The sequence below is a fragment of the Balaenoptera borealis genome, assembly GCF_965194805.1.
Source record: "Balaenoptera borealis genome assembly, chromosome: 8".
In the NCBI taxonomy this organism is placed as follows: domain Eukaryota; kingdom Metazoa; phylum Chordata; class Mammalia; order Artiodactyla; family Balaenopteridae; genus Balaenoptera; species Balaenoptera borealis.
Window position 1 is genome coordinate 28,158,780 of NC_138865.1, and position 18,554 is coordinate 28,177,333.

The 18,554-nt window shown below is 41.1% G+C and overlaps 1 protein-coding gene and 1 long non-coding RNA gene across 7 annotated transcripts in view; one reads left to right on the forward strand and one right to left on the reverse strand.

Moving 5' to 3' along the window:
• The first annotated feature begins 1,733 nt into the window (after nucleotides 1-1,733).
• Nucleotides 1,734-18,554, forward strand: part of LOC309632912 (V-type proton ATPase subunit B, brain isoform-like) — a 175,228-nt gene continuing 158,407 nt past the window's right edge. For 2 of the 6 annotated variants that reach the window (XM_082400970.1, XM_082400972.1), the window contains exon 1: nucleotides 1,734-3,569. In XM_082400970.1, coding sequence (XP_082257096.1) covers nucleotides 3,411-3,569 — 159 coding nt within the window. In that variant the 5' untranslated portion in view covers nucleotides 1,734-3,410. The remainder of the gene's footprint in view (nucleotides 3,570-18,554) is intronic. The other 4 variants (XM_082400980.1, XM_082400979.1, XM_082400978.1 and 1 more) reach the window with 4 other exon arrangements.
• Nucleotides 6,348-18,361, reverse strand: LOC309632924. Its single transcript, XR_014247147.1, has 2 exons — nucleotides 18,268-18,361; nucleotides 6,348-10,510 (listed from the first exon to the last, which is right to left on the reverse strand). It is a non-coding gene; the product is annotated as an uncharacterized lncRNA (long non-coding RNA).

The following is an 18,554-nucleotide window of genomic DNA, read 5'->3' on the forward strand; positions in this document are numbered from 1 at the left end:
AAATTTTAAAAAACACATGAACAAGTTTTTTTGAATCTCAAAATGATTTGAAGGCAAGAAACAGTGTTTGAGAGAAAATTGGGGAACCTTACTTGCATAAGAAAAGGTGATATTCCTGTTCAGAGTTGAATGCCATTTTGGAGCCAGTCAAGCCAGGCTGAGGAAGCACATTCTAAGCAGAAGCAATAAAAATTGTGTGCAAAGAGCCAGGCTTGTTCTAGAAATTAAACAAGCCCCACTGTGACTGTGGAAGAGTGAATGAAGGGATGAGAAGCAGGATAGGTGAATGGAAACTAGGTTACAGAGGCCTATGAGTACAGATGGGCATATGCATGTAAGAACACTACTCATGGCAGGGAAAGAACCACCTGGATGTATCAGAAGGAACAAGTTCTTAACACTCACAAAGGGAAAAAAAAAAAAGAAAGCCTCGTCTTCCCAGCTAGAATGGAAAACTGTTTAATACATGAGTATTCAGAATAGTTTTCAATCCTGAAATGTGGGGAAAAACTTAACATGGTCTAAACATTACTTGGGTTCCACCTAAAAAGCTTAAAAGCAAGACTCAGAAGGATAAAATTATTTTTAAGTAATTTAACTGCATCCCAGAACAAAGTTCAAGAATATGTACAGAAACACTAAAATATTTAGCACCAGAAAAGGAAAATCTACAGTGACTGTCATCCAATAAAAAAATTACCAGATATATCAAGAAGCAGGAATATAGAACCACAATGAAGGGGAAAAAAAACCTAATTAAAACTGACCCAGAAATAGAAAAATTAAAGCATTAGTAGACAACAAAACTAAAGTAGATATTATAATTATATTTCATATTTTCAAGAAGCTACAGGAGGGATTGGACATGTAAAGGAAGGTATTTTTAAAAAAGCACATCAAAATTTTAGAGATTAAAACTAAAATAGCTGAGATTAAAAGTACATTGGATAGAATTAACTGTAGATTAGACATTGCAGAAAAGAATTAGTTAAAAAAAAAAAAGAATTAGTTAACTGAACAAAAAGCAATATACATTATTCAAAATAAACACACAAAGAAAAGAAAAAAAACTTTAAAAAGATATGAATATCAAGAGAATGGGAAGTCAAGTCATAGATGGGGAGAAAAAATTTGTAAAAGACAAATCAGATAAAGGATTGGTATGAAAATATACAAAGAACACTTACTGCTTACCACTAAAAAAAGAGGACAACCTGATTAAAAGTGGACAAAAAACCTAAACTGACACCTCAGTAAAGAAGATATAAAATATCAAATAGGCATATGAAAAGATGCTCAACACCTTATGTGTTTGGAGAACTGTAAATTAAAACAACAATGAGAAACCACTATGCAGCTATGAAGAGGACAAAAATTCAGAACACTGACAACACCAAATGCTGGTGAGGATGCAGAGCAATAGGAACCCTCATGATCGCTGTAGGGAATGCAAAATGGTACAGACTCTTTGGAAGACAGTTTGGCAGTTTAATAAAAGAGTAAATATACATTTACCATAAAATGCAGCAATCAAGCTCTTTGGTATATACCCCAAAGAGCTGAAAATTTACGTCCATACAAAAGCCTGCACATGAATGATTGTGGCAGCTTTGTTCATAATTGCCAAAAATTAGAGGCAACCAAGGTGCCCTTCCATAGATGGATGGATGGATTAAAAACAAACAAACAAACAAACAAACAAAAACCTGTTCCACATTCATACAACGGAATATTATTCAGCACTAAAAGGAAATAAACTACCCATGAAAAGACATGGAGGAACTTAAATGCATATTACTAGGTGAAATAAACCAATCTGAAAGGGCTACGTACTGTATAATTCTTAACTATATGATATTTTAGAAGGCAAAGCTATGGAGACCGTAAAAAGATCAGTGGTTGTTGGGGGTTTGGGAGGAGGAAGGGAAGAGTAGGTTGAATAGGTGGAACACAGGGGATTCTTAGGTCAGTAAAAGTATTCTGTGTGATATTACAGTGGTGGATACATGTTGTATTAGTCAGAATTCTCCAAAGAAGCAGAACCTATAGAATACATGCATGTGTTTGTAACAGGGAATTAGCTCTTATGATAATGGAAGCTGAGAAATCCCACAGTCTGCCATCTGTAAGCTGGAGACCCCAGAAAGCTAGTGATATAATTCAATCCTAGTCCAATGGCCTGAGAACCAGGGGAGGTGGTGATATAAATTCCAGTCTGAGGTCAGGAGAAGATGAACTATCTCACCTCAAACCATGAGGCAGGAAAAAGGGGCAAATTCTTCCTTCCCCCAGCTCTTGTTCTATTCAAGCCCTCAACAGACTGGATGATGTCCACCCACATTGGGGGGGGGGGCAATCAACTTACTGAGTCCACCAATTTCAATGCTAATTTCACCTGGAAATTCCCTCACAAAATATACCCAGAAATAATTGTTAATCTGGGTCCCCCATAGCCAGTTAAGTTGACACATGAAACTAATCATCACAAGTCGACCCTGTGTCAACATGACACCCATATGCATCTCCTCAAATCTTACTTAATCCCCAAATAAGACAATAACAAGGTCTTAATTCCACTTAATATGATACAACAATTCTGAGTCCAATCAAAATACACTAACCCTATCCCCAGAAGAGGAGGTAAATCCTTGTGATATAACTTAAAGTACTATAATGTAAAATTAAGAGTACTTACATATTATGATATAAAATCAATACAACTCATGTTACATAATAAGGGAATATGAGAGAGAAAAAACAAATACACACTTAACACAAATATATTCATAGCAAAAAAAAATGGTGTACTCATGACAATTACAGTCCTGGTTTCTGTAAGTGGTCAGTTATAGCTGGTCTTTGTAACTACTTTCTTCTACCCATTCTGTATTCTTTCTATCTTCAGCAAGCACCTCAGCAGATCGTGGTTCTTCCCTGGTGGGTGACCAAATCCTTCCTTCTTGAATAGTCTGGGTCATTAGTAGCCCTGCCTAGACTGGGTTGTTGTAGTTTTCCACTGAGTTTAATCAAAGAACATGGTAATACTAAGGGATGCCTTAAGCGATCTACTATATCCAGATACACTTTTCCTTACTTCCGTGTGGAAGAGTAGTCCGCAAGTAGTATCCTTGTATCAACAAACACTTTCCTTTCCTTCTTTGTCTGTTGATTCAGAGGCATGAGGAGCCCAAGGTAGCTGGGTGTTAGTCTTAACTCCCAGTTCTTTGGAATCATTGCTGTGTCTCCTGGTAGAAGCATTTTCCCCTTTGGAACTCAGACCAGCAGAGCATAAGGTCACAGGAACAAAAAGCAAAAATTTGATAGTGGGTCACTAGGGATAATACTGAAGAGTTGAAAATAACTCTTCTCATTTTTGTCCCTTAAAATTCCTGGACCCGAGAATCCTGGCTATGGAAGAAAGAGGACCATATATTGGACTCCAATTCAGAGCATATACAACCCTCTGGAGAACCTTGCCCTGGGACAAGCAGAGGTATTGTCACATAGCCAGCCCTGTAACTGAGTCTTCAGAAGGCCATTCCACCATTCTATCCAGCCTGCTGCTTCAGGTAAGACTAGTGAATTCCAAGGGCCCATTGCCTCACTTCATCTGCTGTGAAATGTATTCCTTGATCTTGAGCAATGCTTGCAGAATCCCATGACAATGATAAGTCATTCTGTAAGATCATGGATGGTAGTTACGCAGAAGTGACGTATGCAGGAAAGGCAAATCTGTACCCAGAGCAAATGTCTATTCCAATAAGAACAAAATACTGCCCCTTGCACAATGAAAGCTGTCCAGTGTCATCAGTCTGCCACTGACTAGCTGGCTGATCACCCGGGGAATAACACCATATTGAGGGCCCACTGTTGGTCTCTGCTGCTGGTTGATTCTTTTTGATTGGGAATTCAGTAGTGGCTGTAGCCAGGTCAGCCTTGATGAGTGGAAGTCGATATTGCTGAGCCCGTGCGTAACCTGCGTCCCTGTCACCATGGCCACTTTGTTGATGAGCCCGTTGGGCAATGACAGGGGTGGCTGGGGAAAGAGGCTGACTGGTCTGCACAGAACAGGTCATCCTATCTACTTGAGAATTAAAATCCTCCTCTGCTGAGATCACCCTTTGATGATGAGCATTCACATGAGACACAAATATCTTCATGCTTTTCAACTATTCAGAGAAATCTGTTCACATACCTCTTCCCCAATTTTCTTTATGACCAACTTTCCAGTCATGCTTTTTTCAATTCCTGACCACCCAGCGTGTCTGACCATTTCTCCTTCCAAGTGTTTCTCCCTCAGCCAGGTGCATGGCCTCAAGTTCTGCCCACTGGGAGGATTTCTCTTCACCACTATCCTTCAGAGATGTCTCAGAGAGGGGCTGAGGGCAGTAGCTATCCACTTTTGGGTAGTGCCTGCATATTGTGCAGAACCATTTGTAAACCAGGCCTGCCTGAGTCTCCCTCCGTCAATTAATAGTAGGGAAGTCCCCTTGACGTCATAGGTGCAGGCTGGGAGAGAAAAGGTAGTGTAGCCGAAGTGAGGACTGTGGGCCTTTGAGCTCCTTCTTCATGGAACTTACTTGTGCCTTCAAGACCTGCTCTGGCCTGATCACATATATGCCATATCCATTTGACGATGGAGTGCTGCTGTGCATGGCCTCTGTTATGGCTTGGTGGTTAAGATACCACTTAGTTCATGCTGGGCAGCTCAGGTCACATGGTAACTTGATGGCCCAAGGTTAAGTGTTCAGTCTCTACAAAGTTCAGTAGCAGACCTCTTGTTTCTCAAAAGGAGACTAGTTACCAAAATGATGGAAGGGCCTTGCTCCACAGTTCTTAAGGCCTGTGCTTTGATTCACCTATGCGGGCCTTCAAGAGGCTCCAGACAGCATCCTTATTTGCCACAGACACGTCAACACCGTTGTGTCTTCTGGATCTTATGGCCCAAGTGGCAAAGCAGCTTGCACTGCAGCCTGGACCTGTTACACAGCCTTCTCTTGTTCTGGGTTCCAGCCTAAACTAGCAGCTTTTGGAGTCACTTCATTAAAAAGTCTGGAGTAACACATCCAGATGAGGAATATGTTGCCTCCAAAACCCAAAGAAATCACTAAGAGCTGTGCCTGTGCTTTGGTTGTAGGAGGTGTCAGAGACGACAACTTATCCTTCACCTTAGAAGGGATATCTTGACATGGCTCATACCACTGGGCCCCTAGAAATCTCACTGATGTAGGAGGCCATGGCATTTTGTCTTATCTATTTTCTGTCCTCTGACACATAAATACCTTACCAACAAATCTAGAGTAGTTGCTACTGCTCGTTCACTAGATCCAACCAGCATAGTGTCAGCAATGTAATAGACCAGTGTGATATCTTATGGAAGGGAGAGTCAGGTGTATTTTCTAGCAAACTAAATAATGGCATCAGGCTGGAAAGTTGATATACTCATGAGGTAGGACAGTGAAGGTGTATTACTGGCCTTGCCAGCTGAAAGCAATCTGCTTCTGGTGGGCCTAATGGACAGGGATGGATAAAAAGGCATTTTCCAGACCAAATCCATAAACTTACATACCATTTACCAGGGTGAGTGTTAACTTTCTCAAGCAATGAAACCACATCTGCAACAACAGCTACAATTGGAGTCACCACCTGGTTAAGATTATGATAATCTACTGTCATTCTCAAGATCCATCTCTCTTCTGCACAGGCCAGATAAGATGTTGTAGGAATCACCACCCCTGCCTCCTTCAAGTCCTTGATGCTGGCCGTAAACACTGCAGTCCCTCCATGAATGTGGTATTAAATTTTATTTATTGTTTTCCTAGGTAGAGGCAGTTCTCCTGGCTTTTACTTCGTCTTTCCCATCATAATAACCCTCCCTCCACAGGTCAGGGAACAAATGTGGAGAATCTGCCAGCTGCTAAATATGTCTATACCAAGTATACATTCCAGAACTGGAGAAATAACCACATGATTGGTTTGGAGAACCATTGGGCCCATGGTGAGACAGCACTGAGCTAAAACTCCATTAGTCGCTTGACTTCCATAAGCTCTACTCTGACTTTTGGGCCCCTGCAATGTTTTAGGTCTCTTGGAATTAGTATCATTTCAAAGCCAGAGTCCATTGTTCCCCAAAAGGTCTAATAATTTCCTTTTCCCCAATGCACAGTTACTCTGGTAAAATGCCAAACATCATTCTGGGGAAGGCTGGGGCAAGAATTGACAGTATAAACTTTCAGAGTGCACTGGGGTCCTTCCTCAATGGGGCCCAGCCTCTCCTTCATTCCAGGGGTTTGGGATCCATAAACTGGCTCATGTCTAGGAATGTATTGAAGGGATGTGACTCTCTGTTTTTATGATTTAGGTTCGACTTTTATTCACTTGACCTAGAACTTTTCTGCTTATACAGAGAAGTACAAATTTAGTAGGCTTCCTATCTATTTCACTTCTAGGAACACCATGATCAATTAATCAACACCATAAGTCAGCATGAGTCAGACTATTCTGATTGCTGCTTTGACTCTGCTGTACATTAAGGTAACCATGTCCACTTTGCCTTCAGTGGTTGAATATTGTCACTTGGCCCCTACCACCTCAGGATTCAATTACCCTCTTTGCATTTAGGTTTCCCAATGCAGTGACTGCATTTCCCACTGTGAGGTCTGATCTACAGAGAAAGCAACCATAGAGTATTCAAGGTGTCAACTGAAAAAAAATGCGCAACTTAAAAGCTGAAAATTATGTTGCATTTGGAACATAACTGAGGACTTAAGCCTGGGATACAGCCTCTCAGATAGCTCTGGGGACAGTTCCAAAGAGAAACAGAATATATAGGAGTTTTGCCAAAAAAACCCAAGTAATCAAACATCAAAACTTTCCTGCTAATTAAAGGAAAACCAGACATCTCAAGTTAACGATTTTAACACTTTTCTATGTATGGGAAGATGTAAGAATCTGGGCTTAATACAATTATTCCTTTGATATGCACCTAAACTATCTAGGGCCAGTATCCTGTTTTTCTACATCTTAAATCCCCTCAGGGTGCACTATCAGGGGTGGCTGCAGTGGCTGGTGGCTTGGTGGCTGCAACATCCTTTGTTTACTGGTATGGCAGGTGACATTCTTTGTCCACAAAGGATATTGGGGATCCTCTCATAGATTTATTCCTCACACTATTGATGGAAGGTAAAACTTCTGGAACCCCCCAGTCAGGTGAGCAGGTTTTAAGTGACAAATCTACTCTAACATTCCTCTATCCCTAAGCCTCTGAAGTTCTTCTCTAGCTTAAACTGAGGCAAGTCCAGCATTTCCAGGGTACTCATGGGGGGCCACCTTTTGGCCTATGTTTCAGCCAACCAACCAACAAAACTGCTAGAGCCCTTTCTAATTCCTCAAGCTGCAACAGTAAATGCAGAAGCCCTATTTAGTGAGCCCATACATTCAGCCTCCTTCAACCTTATAAGGAATTCCTTCTTCCATTTTCCCACACCTTTAGTACTTATTCCCACACATTTCCCAAGATTTTGTCTGTGTAACTTAGAAAATGGAAGTCATTATTTTGGAATGTAATGCACTTCCTCATGAGTCACAGATTGTATCCCACCTTTAGGGACCTGCTGAGCTTGAGTCTAGTTAAAGGTCCAGAAGTAAGGTGGGGTGGTAGGGGTGGGTCCTGAGGAGACTAATAATTATGTTACATGACAATTGCGTCAGGGGAGGCTATGACCCTTTCCTCAGGCAATGCAGGGTTAATCCTCTCAGAAGGAGATGGAAAGGCTGATACCCTGTATGTAGAGAGGCCGCTTCCACTGGGGTTGAGGAAGCCATCTCTGCTGGGGCCGGGGAGGCCAATACCACTGGTGATAAAAGATTCATCACAGTTTAGGGGCTCAATATCCCCAGCTTCATCAGGATCTTCCCACGGGTCCCCATCCCAACTTGTAAGATCCAGTTCTTTCCCAATCAATGCCCTCACATTGATTCAACAGTAGATGCCCTTCAAAACTGGGAGTTCAACTTGCATTGTAATTCAACCAGTCGCACGATGAGGTTCTGTGCTTGATTTCCAGCCCTGTAGCTACAGGAGACAGTGGTCTCCTTCAGGGCACATGGTCATTTATGTGGCACTTGAGCTGGGAGTTCAAATCACCAAGTTCATCCTTTTCTTTCAGTGACATAAGAAGCAACAGAACAACATAATTATATACACTGGTTTTCCAAAAATGTTCAAAAGTATCATATACGTTCATCCCAGAGAAATTAAATTTTATGTCCATGCAAATATCTCTACATGATTGTTTCTAGCAGCTTTGTTTGTTATAGTCCCAAACTAGAAACAATAAAAATGTTCTAGAATAAGTGAATGGTTAAACAAACCATGGTACATTAATACTATGAAACACTACTTAACAGTAAAAAGGATTAACTACTGATACATGCAAGTACTTGGATGGATCTCAAAAAACATGCTGGGTGAAAAAAGCCAACATTTGAGGTTGGTGTTTGAAGGTCACATATTATATGAATACATTTATATAGCATTCTCAAGATGACAAAGAAGGAGACAGATAAGTGGTTGCCAAGTTTTAGGGATGGTGCATGGGGGCCAGGGTGGGAGGAAGGTAAGTGTGACTATATATAGGGGTAACAGGAGGGAGATCTTTGTGGTGATGGAACAGTTATGTATCTTGATCTTGGTGGTGGCAACACATGTGATAATGTGGCACACATATACCTTGTAGCAATGTCAATTTCCCAGCTTTGATAGTATCCTATTGTTACATAAAATGTAACCAATTAGGAAAACCGGATGAAGATTACTTGGGGCTTTACTGTCCTATTTTTGCAACTTCCTGTCAGTTTATAATTATTTCAGAAGAAATCATTAAAAAAAGTAATGTGTTCAAATAAGAAAAAGTCTATATAGAAGTGTTTTTATGAGGGTGCTAAACTCTTCAAGACAACTTCAACTTTCAGGCAGTCATTTTATCATTTGTAACATAATAAGAGAAGCAAAAATTGTATTAGGGACTATATCGTGGGGAAAATTTCATGTAATTTTTGACACACTGTATTAGAAACATTCGTTTCTGCTGAATAATATTTGCTAACTTTTGAGATAGGTTAACCACAGGTAGATAAGTCTAGTAGCCAATGAATAACATTAACAGAAAGGCAGTCTCTTAAGATACGTGATATCATGCTCTATGGAATTTTTCATTAATTTAGACAATTTTGTAGAGCTCCGATGTCAAGGTAAGTGACAAGTCCAAAGCTGCTGAAACCTAATGAGAATTACAAGAGGTTACATGGTAAATTGTGGCAAACCGATTCCAGCGGTCCCCAACTTTTTTGGCACCAGGGACCAGTTTCGTGGAAGACAGTTTTTTCCACGGAAGCAGGGGGGATGGTTTAGGCAGTAATGTGAGCTACAGTGGCGGGCGTGATTCAGGTGGTAATGCAAGCAGTGTGGAGCAACGGATGAAGCTTCTCTCTCTCTCTCTCACCCACTGTTCACCTCCTGCTGTGCCCCCTGGTTCCTAACAGGCCTCGCACAGTGGGTTGGGGACCCCTGGATTAAGCGATGAAAATAAAGAGTTACAGAGCTGGTATAGAATTTAAAGACTTCACAGTGACATATTGTTTGAGAGACTCTGAAGTGATTTCGTGGTGTTTCCAAGTTTGCTGGGGACTGGGGACCAGGCCCAACCCAGACTATTTGGCCCCTGTACCGTGATCTTCCCTGAGAGCCAGGCTCTGTTGCTTTCCTGCACACTCCCCGCTCTTTCCTCACAAGTTGTCTTCGTAGCACTGTGCAGCTTTAGCCAGATTTCAGGGTACAGAGAGCCTGCCTTGAACTGAGAGCATCTCTCCCACACATGCGCTTGAGGGCAGCCTGGGCTCTGCTCAGCTCTGAAGAGTCAGTCTTCAGTGAACCCTATTACAGTTAAGGAGCTTCTCTGTAGCTTAAAATACTTGAGAAAGAGGAAAGAAAACTATTTTAGAAAGTATCTAATTGGAGCTATTCCAATCATATTTTTCATCAATGACTTTTGGGATTCCAGGCTTTTATAAGCGCAATGATTCTGACACATTTTTAGGGAGAAAAGAGAGTGTTCTTTCCTACTTTAGTTATACTCTTTCAGTCACTGTAGTTTCATATTATTGAATGTACAAGACCAAAAACATCCACATATTCATATTCGCATTTGGAAAGATGTGCTTTAAAAATGTTTCTTAAATGCATTCTCACTATCAAAGTCACAAGAATACCTTCTGCAATAGGGAGGAAAAGGTGACTGTTATTTCTCTGTAAAATCAAATATGATACAGACCAAGTGGTAGGCATTCAATGAACGTGGTCCCCGAGACCATGTGTGGTGGTGATAAAGCCCTGGGATAGGAGTGCTGGCCAGGTCCTTGGTCTCTGGGTGAGTTCTCTTCATCTGTTCCATTAGAGAACTGGTCCAGAGTCCTTTCAGCTTACGCATTCAATGATTCTGTCCCACTAGTTCTTAGGCAAAATAAAACAGAACAAAACAAAACAAAATCAATAAAAACCACTTAAAAAGTAAATGAGAAAACTCTGCCTGACCTAATGTGAAGGAGTCACTTACTGTTCCCTATTTTGAATGGTATCCTCGTAATACCTATAAGTGGTTATCTATCTGGGTATTAAAATGTTTTCATAAGGACCTGCTGTACAGCACAGGGAAAACACTCAATATTTTGTAATAACCTATATGGGAAAAAATCTGCAAAAGAACATATATATGTATATGTGCATATATATATATATGTATGTATAACTGAATCACTTTGCTGTACACCTAAAACTAACACAACATTGTAAATCAACTATACTTCAATAAAATAAATAAATAAATTTTAAAAATTGTGTTTTCATGAGTAGATGCTCCATGAGCGAGCTGCTGGCAGGGGAAAATGCAGTGTGCTGCATCCGTGTGCTTTTTCTGTGCCAAGTATTATTTGAGGAAGGAAAAAAACCTGCAACAATTCTGCTTTTGCAACATGACTTGAATCACCAGAATGTCTAGAATTCCTGTGTTCTCAAGGTGCTATCTTTCAGTTAGCATGGAATTAAGGAGATGAGGGGAATGGAAGTCTAAAATTCAATCCTTAACTGTGAAATGCTTCTTAATGGAGGTACATAAAGCTTAATATATTGGAAAGTGTGTGGACTCGGTCATTTAGTACAAAATATTTAGGGCTTACTATGTGACAGGCACCGTGTGACTTGCGGTGGATGTGTAAGGCTTGGATGGTGTTCCCAGGAAGCTCAATATTTAGTGTGGCATCTTCACTCTAGTTCTGCCAATAATTAACCATGTGAGCACTTTGGAGTCTGTTTCATTGGCACTAAAAAGGAAAATGAGAGCACAGGGCCTGAGTCTCTCAGGGGTCCCTGTTTGCTTCTATGAACCTGCTGAGAGTAAGGAATGTATTCATGTGTCAGTTGGAGGATAAACTGTTACGTTCTCTTCTTCTTTTGATGTATGCACATATGTATGTATGTGTTTATTATTTATTTATTTAACTGAAGCTTAGGATTCTTTTTTTAATTTGGTTCTTCAATTATACTCTAAATAGAATTTGTTTACAATAGGCTGTTCCTTGACAGATTTCTTCTGGGAAGACATGAAAATACAACGATTAGGTGTATCAACTCATTCAGAATGACAATGAATGAAGGGAGCAGATTCCCCTTCTCGGTGCCCCTGGCAGCCAGTGTGAGGGCCTGAACCTTGGGCTCAGCCATTGGGATCCTGCAACCCAAGACTGAGAGTCGTGAAACAAGTGGGGAAAAGATTAAGAAGCACTCGGATTTTATTGTTGTGATTGCAGTTGTGGAGTTCTTGGGGGAGGGGGGCACCACAGCAGGCAGGAGCAATGGCCTGTCCAGCTATATGGATGGGTCCAGGGCAGCTGAGCTAGAGCTCTTCAGTGGCAGAAGCAGTACCCTGGGTCACATCTTTCTTTTTTCTTTTTTTTTTTTTTTTTTGATTGGTATCATTTATTTTTGTTAATTAATTTTTATTGGAGTATAATTGATTTACAACGTTGTGTTACTTTCTGCTGTACAGCAAACTGAATCAGTCATACATATACATGTATTCACTCTTTTTTAGATTCTATTCCCATATAGGTCATTACAGAGTATTGAGTAGAGTTCCCTGTGCTATACTGTAAGTTCTTATTGGTTATCTATTTTATATATTGTAGTGTGTATATATACATCTTGACAATTTCTATGACACGTTGTTTTATAGGACCTGACTATTCTTCTGAACTAGTGAACACTTCCACTTTCACTTGTGAACCATTTAATGACCTGCTTACAAACCCTTTTCTTCCTGTCACTAAGTGACGACTCTGATTACTTAGAGATGGTCTGACCCATAGGAGGGATGCGTCCACCAGCTGGCACAACAGTGGCTCCACTGAATTAAAGCTGATGCTGCCCCTGGCATCCTGGGCTCTGCTGATCACTAGGCAAGCTGGGAAAAAAGTGTTATGAGATGGGTGGGAGAAATCCTTTCTGATGATCAAAGGGATCTTGTGTCCTGCCTCCCTACATCTGTATCTTATGAAAATTCAAGAGGCAACAACACCACATTGGCTGGGCTGTGAAGGTCTCAGTTCCTTCAGAAATGAAGGTCTGGATCATGTCACCAAGTGAAGATACCAATGAGCCTGGTGCTGGCTGAGAACAAGGTGACCATGGAGCAGAGAGTGGCTGAGGGACGTCACAGTATCACGAATGATGCAGAAGCACATGCCTACACATGTTTCCTTCCATGCTCCATAACTCATTTTCCTCCCCCATCCCTTTCCCTTGTCAGACCATTTTATATAGACCACTATAGTGATGGTTACATTCACCATTACTCTGTGGGTTTCTGATGATGTAGATGTGCCTGTGACCATCTTAGAGGAGGATTAGACAACATCCAGAGACCCTAGGATTGGGGCTGGATGCAGAGACTTGAGGTTTTCTGCCTTTGGTGAGTGGGTGGTACCCTTCCTTATCTGAAAGAGAATTGTGTTCAGCAAGACTTACAATTTCTGGAATTTGAAGTGTGTATGTTACTGACCAGGGTTCTTGGCCTCCTTAATCAATAGAAATTGATCAGAGACCAGACAAGAAATTCAGGCAAAGCTTTATTGGGACCCCTGCTGCAGCAGGGGGAGCGAGAACAAGCAACAGGTTCCCTTGCTCGCTTCCTGGGGGTGGGGGTGGGGGCAGCTGGTTCCTTATATGGGGGGGAGGTAGTGGTGTGTCCCGGGGTTGGGCCGGAGGGGTGACTTAGGTGGTCTGCCCACCCCTTTGGTGGTGCTGAGTGCAGGGGGCATGCGCAGAACCCAGCCTTTGCTCCCGACCCCCGTTTTTGCTTCTAGCTCTTCAGAAGTGGCAGTTGGGCTTTTTTGGTCTTTCTGTATCTTTTGTCCAGAATTTGCCCCAACTGTGCATGCACGCAGTTATTTTTAGTCCCTTATAGTTTCTTTGCATTTTGTTGCTCTAAGAGACATTTGTCCAGGTGCAAGCACTGCAGCACTGCAGCAAAGGCTCCCAGGTCCCAGCCTGTTTCATGTACATGAATAGATGTAAATCTGGGAAACTGTGCTTGTTATTTTTCGACTGTCCAGCACCCACCTGCCCCTGACTCTGCGGAATTAACCCAGATGTGATTTCCTATTGAGAGGCAGCATGTTTCCTGCTACTGTGGAAACCACTTCACCTGCAGATGAGAGTGGGGCTGTGACCTGCACTCTGTGTTAAGCAGGTTGTTGTTCTTTTCTTCCACCCTTTTTCTTCTCCTTCTTCTTCTTCTTCTTCTTATTATTTTGGGATAAGAACACAACGTAAGATCTATCCCCTTAGCAAATTTTTAAGAGCACGTACAGTGTTACTAACCAGAGGCACTATTCTGTACAGAAGATCTCTAGGACTTATTCATCTTGCATAACTGGAACTTTGTTCCCTTTAACTAACACCTTCTCTTTTCCCCCTCCCCTCAGCCCCTGCCAACCACCATTCTACTCTGTGCTTCTGTGATTTGACGATTTTAGATTCCTCACGTAAGTGGTATCATGTAGTATTTGTCCTTCTGTGTCTGACTTATTTCACTTAGCATAATTTTTCCACATTCATTCATGTTGTCACAAATGGCAGGATTTCCTTCTTTTTTAACACTGAATAATAGTCCATTATATATATCTCACATATCTTTTATCCATTCGTCTGTTGATGGACATTTAGGTTGCTTCCACATCTTGGCTATTGTGAATAATATTGTTGCAGTGAATGTAGGAGTGCAGAAATCTTAATGAGATCCTGATTTCAATTCCATTAACTATATACCCAGAAGTAGGGGAGGTTCCTCAAAAAAAACTAAAAATAAGAGGATTGTTAGCTCTTGGTTGGTCCTGAACAGGCAAAAATAAAGGGGGCGGCAGGGTCCAACCAAAAGGCAAATATGGTCCTGCCCCCTCACCCACTCCCATCCTTGATCCAGGGGTATTTGGTTTCTACTTATTTCCCAAGCCCAGTCCTTCAGCCTCTTATTGATTCTGTGAGCCCATAAGATACTTTAATAAATTCTCCGTTTCTTAAGAAAAATTGTCCAATAATGTTGCTCCCAACAAAGAATTATGCTACTCCTTACTGTCAAAAGGAATTTTAGCATTTATAATTCAGAGTTTACTGAATTGCAGTATAGTGCAGGCCTTGTAGTTTCATTACGAAGGAAATCCTGGTTTACTCCATTAAAAATCTGTGACCTAAAATAGAAGTTGAGTCAGATTTTTATTGACTCAAGCAACAAAGAAGAGTTCTGTTCTTGTGGAGTTTTGATAAATGCCTTAAGAAACTTAAGGATATCAAAGTGATTTAGAGAATTTCAATAACCTTCCCAAAACATGTTCATACATGCTATCCTTATTCTAAATTGAGAAATGTGTAATGCAGTTGTATTATTTTGTGTGTTGATATTAATAATACATAGAGGTTTTTCTTTACTTTCTGATCATGAAACTCCACCCCTAGGGAATTCTGGCCTTTCCATGAAAACAAAATTCTCCATAAAAAGCTGTGGGGTGGGACCCTGGGATCCCACTCCAGCAGATGCCTTTATTTGATTGGATTACTTGTGTTGTTCTTCATCCCATTAGTTCCTTGCAATAAAAATTTCAAATGTTGCTTGTGAGACTGAAATGCCAATTAGTTGAATCAGATGAGAATCTGGGTCGATGATGAGTCCTTATACCCTTCCCACCTCCTAGGGTGTGAAATAGGCAGTTATGCCACATGGTATTTCCATATAAACTCTATCAAAACATAAGCTTATAAGTAATGACAAAAACTGAGACAATGACTTAGCTCTATAAAATATATTTTGAGATAGAAAGATATATGTGTAAGTCCAGCTGTAAATTCAGGCTCAATTCTGAAAGATGATTATTATTCAGACCCTGAAAGAGTTTTTTGTTTTAATTTATTTTCTTGAAGTATAGTTGACTTTACAGTGTTGTGTTAATTTCTGCTATACAGCACAGTAATCCAGTTTTATATATATATATACACACGCATATATATATATGTGTGTGTATATATATATATATACACACACACATATATATATGCGTGTATATATATACATACACACACACACATATATATATATATATATATATGCATTCTTTCTCATATTCTTTTCCATTACAGTTTATCACAGGATACTGAATATAGTTCCCTGTGCTATATGGTAGCACTTTGTTGTTTATCCATCCTATATATACTAGTTTGCATCTGCTAATCCCAAACTCCCAGTACTTCCCCCCACCCCCCCACATGGCAACCACAAGTCTGTTCTCTACAGACCTTGAAAGTGTTTTGAATATTTTGGATTAGATAAACAGGAAAACAAACATTCCATATTCTATCAAGAAGGATGAGAAAAAGGAATCAGGTAGATGTGTTCCAAATTTTGACATTTTAACTTCAACTAAATATGAATGCATATCCTGTGCTTCCCCTCAAACAGATTTACATTTAATTGAGAGTAGGAGGAAAAATTCTGTTCTGAAAGAGACAGAGACTCTTTATGGGAATCGAGACGATTACTTCTGAGGGTGGGAACAGTAATAATAATAGTTGAATCTATAAAGATCCTGCTATGGCCAGGCATTGTACCAAGTCTTTCACATGCGTTAATTCATTTAATCCTCACAGCACCTCTGTGAAGCTGACATATTATTATCCCCATTTTACAGAGGAGGAAGCTGAAGCACAGACAGGTAAATGACTTGCCCAAGTTCCACAGCTTTTGTGAAAAGCTAATTTTCAAAGTAAACATTTTAGTGCTATTTGACTTTTTAAACTATGTGCCTCTATTAATTTTGTGACTAAAATTTAAAAATTCCAATTGAATAGAGATTTTTTGCTCCCATTATATCTTTTTCTGGAAAAAATATTATTAAGTTTGCCCCCAAATACCACTGAATTATAAAGTTGCTTTTTACAGTTATACATCCAAAACTTAATGCAAAATTGAGATCTAAAGATAATAGGCAATATTTTATATTGGTGTTTGTAATATCAGGGCACAAACTTTTAGAAGTGACTTTGTTAGCCAGCCCTCCTGTAACTAAATCTATTTGGAAATCTCAGCCTATTATCTTAAGGTGTCTTTAAAATGAATTATCAGAGTGGCTGGGTACATCTGTACTGAAAACACTATTTGTCTAATTGCTTCTACTTAAGTAAACATTACATATTACTAGAGATTTCAAATTGATTTTAAATTAAATAAGATCTAGTAAAACAAAGGGCAACATAAACTGTTTTAACTTGCCCCTTGCTTTTTTTTTTTTTTTTTTTCCAAATTTCTTATTCCTTTTTTAATTGAGATATAATTGACATATAACATTAGTTTCAGGTGTACAATATAATGATTTGATATTTGTATGTATTGCGAAATGATCATCACAATAAGTCTAGTAAATATCCATCATTTCTTTCTTGTGATGAGAACTTTTAAGATCGACTCTCTTAGCAACTTTCAAGTATACAGTAGAGTATTATTAACTGTAGTCACCATGCTGCGCACAACATCCCCCGGACTTATTTGCTTCATAAATCAGAGTTTGTACTTCTCGACCCCCTTCACCCATTTTGCCCACTCCCACACCCTGCCTCTGCCACACCAATCTCTTCTCTGTATCTATGAGTTCGGTTGTTTGGGGGCTTTTTTTGGTTTTCTTTTATAAAATGTCAAAAATGTCCAAAATTTGACCAAAATTTTGGTCAAAATTTCGGTCCATTTTATAAAAGACAAAGAAAGGCTGTGGAAATGTTCCAGATTAAAGAAGCCTAAGCAGATGTGACAATTAAATGCAAAACCTGATTCTAGCCTGGATCCCATACTGGAAGGGAAAAAACAAATGCTATAACGTCCTTGATATTAATAGATACAACAAAATCCCTGTAGTCTCAGTTCTAAGTTGCCTCAAAACCCAGAAGAAAATGACCAGTGATCTTAGGTTCTGTCCTGCTGATTGGTTTCTGTATCAATTAATTCATAGATTCAATTAAGTTTTCATGCAGTGCAATGCATGAATATATATACAAGGCAACGGACTAGATGGAGAGAGGGCAACAGAAAGTCCTCTTTTTCTCCAAAAGGTGCTCAAAGTCTCGAGTTTCACCAACACGACCTGCCAACGCATTTAGTCACTCTTCCTTAACGGTATTCACTGCCATGTAAACATTGAGAACTTTGGTGGCTTTCACGAATTACTCGTGATTTTTCCAAAAAGCTGTCTGAGACTATTTCTCTAGTCCCGAGGAAAGTCACTCATTTTACAACCCCGCCCAGTGTCCAGATTTACGGGCATTTTCCGAAGCCAGCTCACTGCAGGGGGATCCTTTCCCCAAACTGGCAAACTTCATCCCACAACCTGCGTCAGGGCGTGACAAGTGACAGCCAGTGCCAGGCTGGTGGCTCACGGAGCGGAGGGGAGGCACCGGCTGCGGCAGCACGTCTTCGCCCCGGACCATCCTGGCGCCGCCCGTCCCCACCGGGCGGGGGCCCCCAGGCCGCCTCCCTCCCCCGGCCAGCGTCCCCCCACTCGGGCCTGTTTCCTCAGTCCCGCTCAAAGAAAGAGCTACCGGCCACGAAAGGCAGTGTCAGCACAGGTCCCCAACCCGCCCGTCCACCCGGAGCGGGGCTGGGCGCCGGGACTACTCACCGTCCAGGAGGAGGGCCGGCGTCCAGGCTGTCAGGCGGGACAGCGCTCCCGCTCTGCGGTCACCCACTCGCCTCAGGAACAGCTGCGCCCCGTCCCCTCGGCCTCCTGCAGCCGCAGGGCACAGCCACGCGCCCGTTCCGAGGCTAAGGGCCTCTGGGGGAACTGAGGGGGGCTGAGGGGACAGCTGAGGGCACAGGAGGACAGCAGATAGGACAGGTGAGGGACAGGAGAGGGAACAGGAGATGGGACAGCTAAGGGGACAGGTGAGGGGACAGGAGACTAGGGCG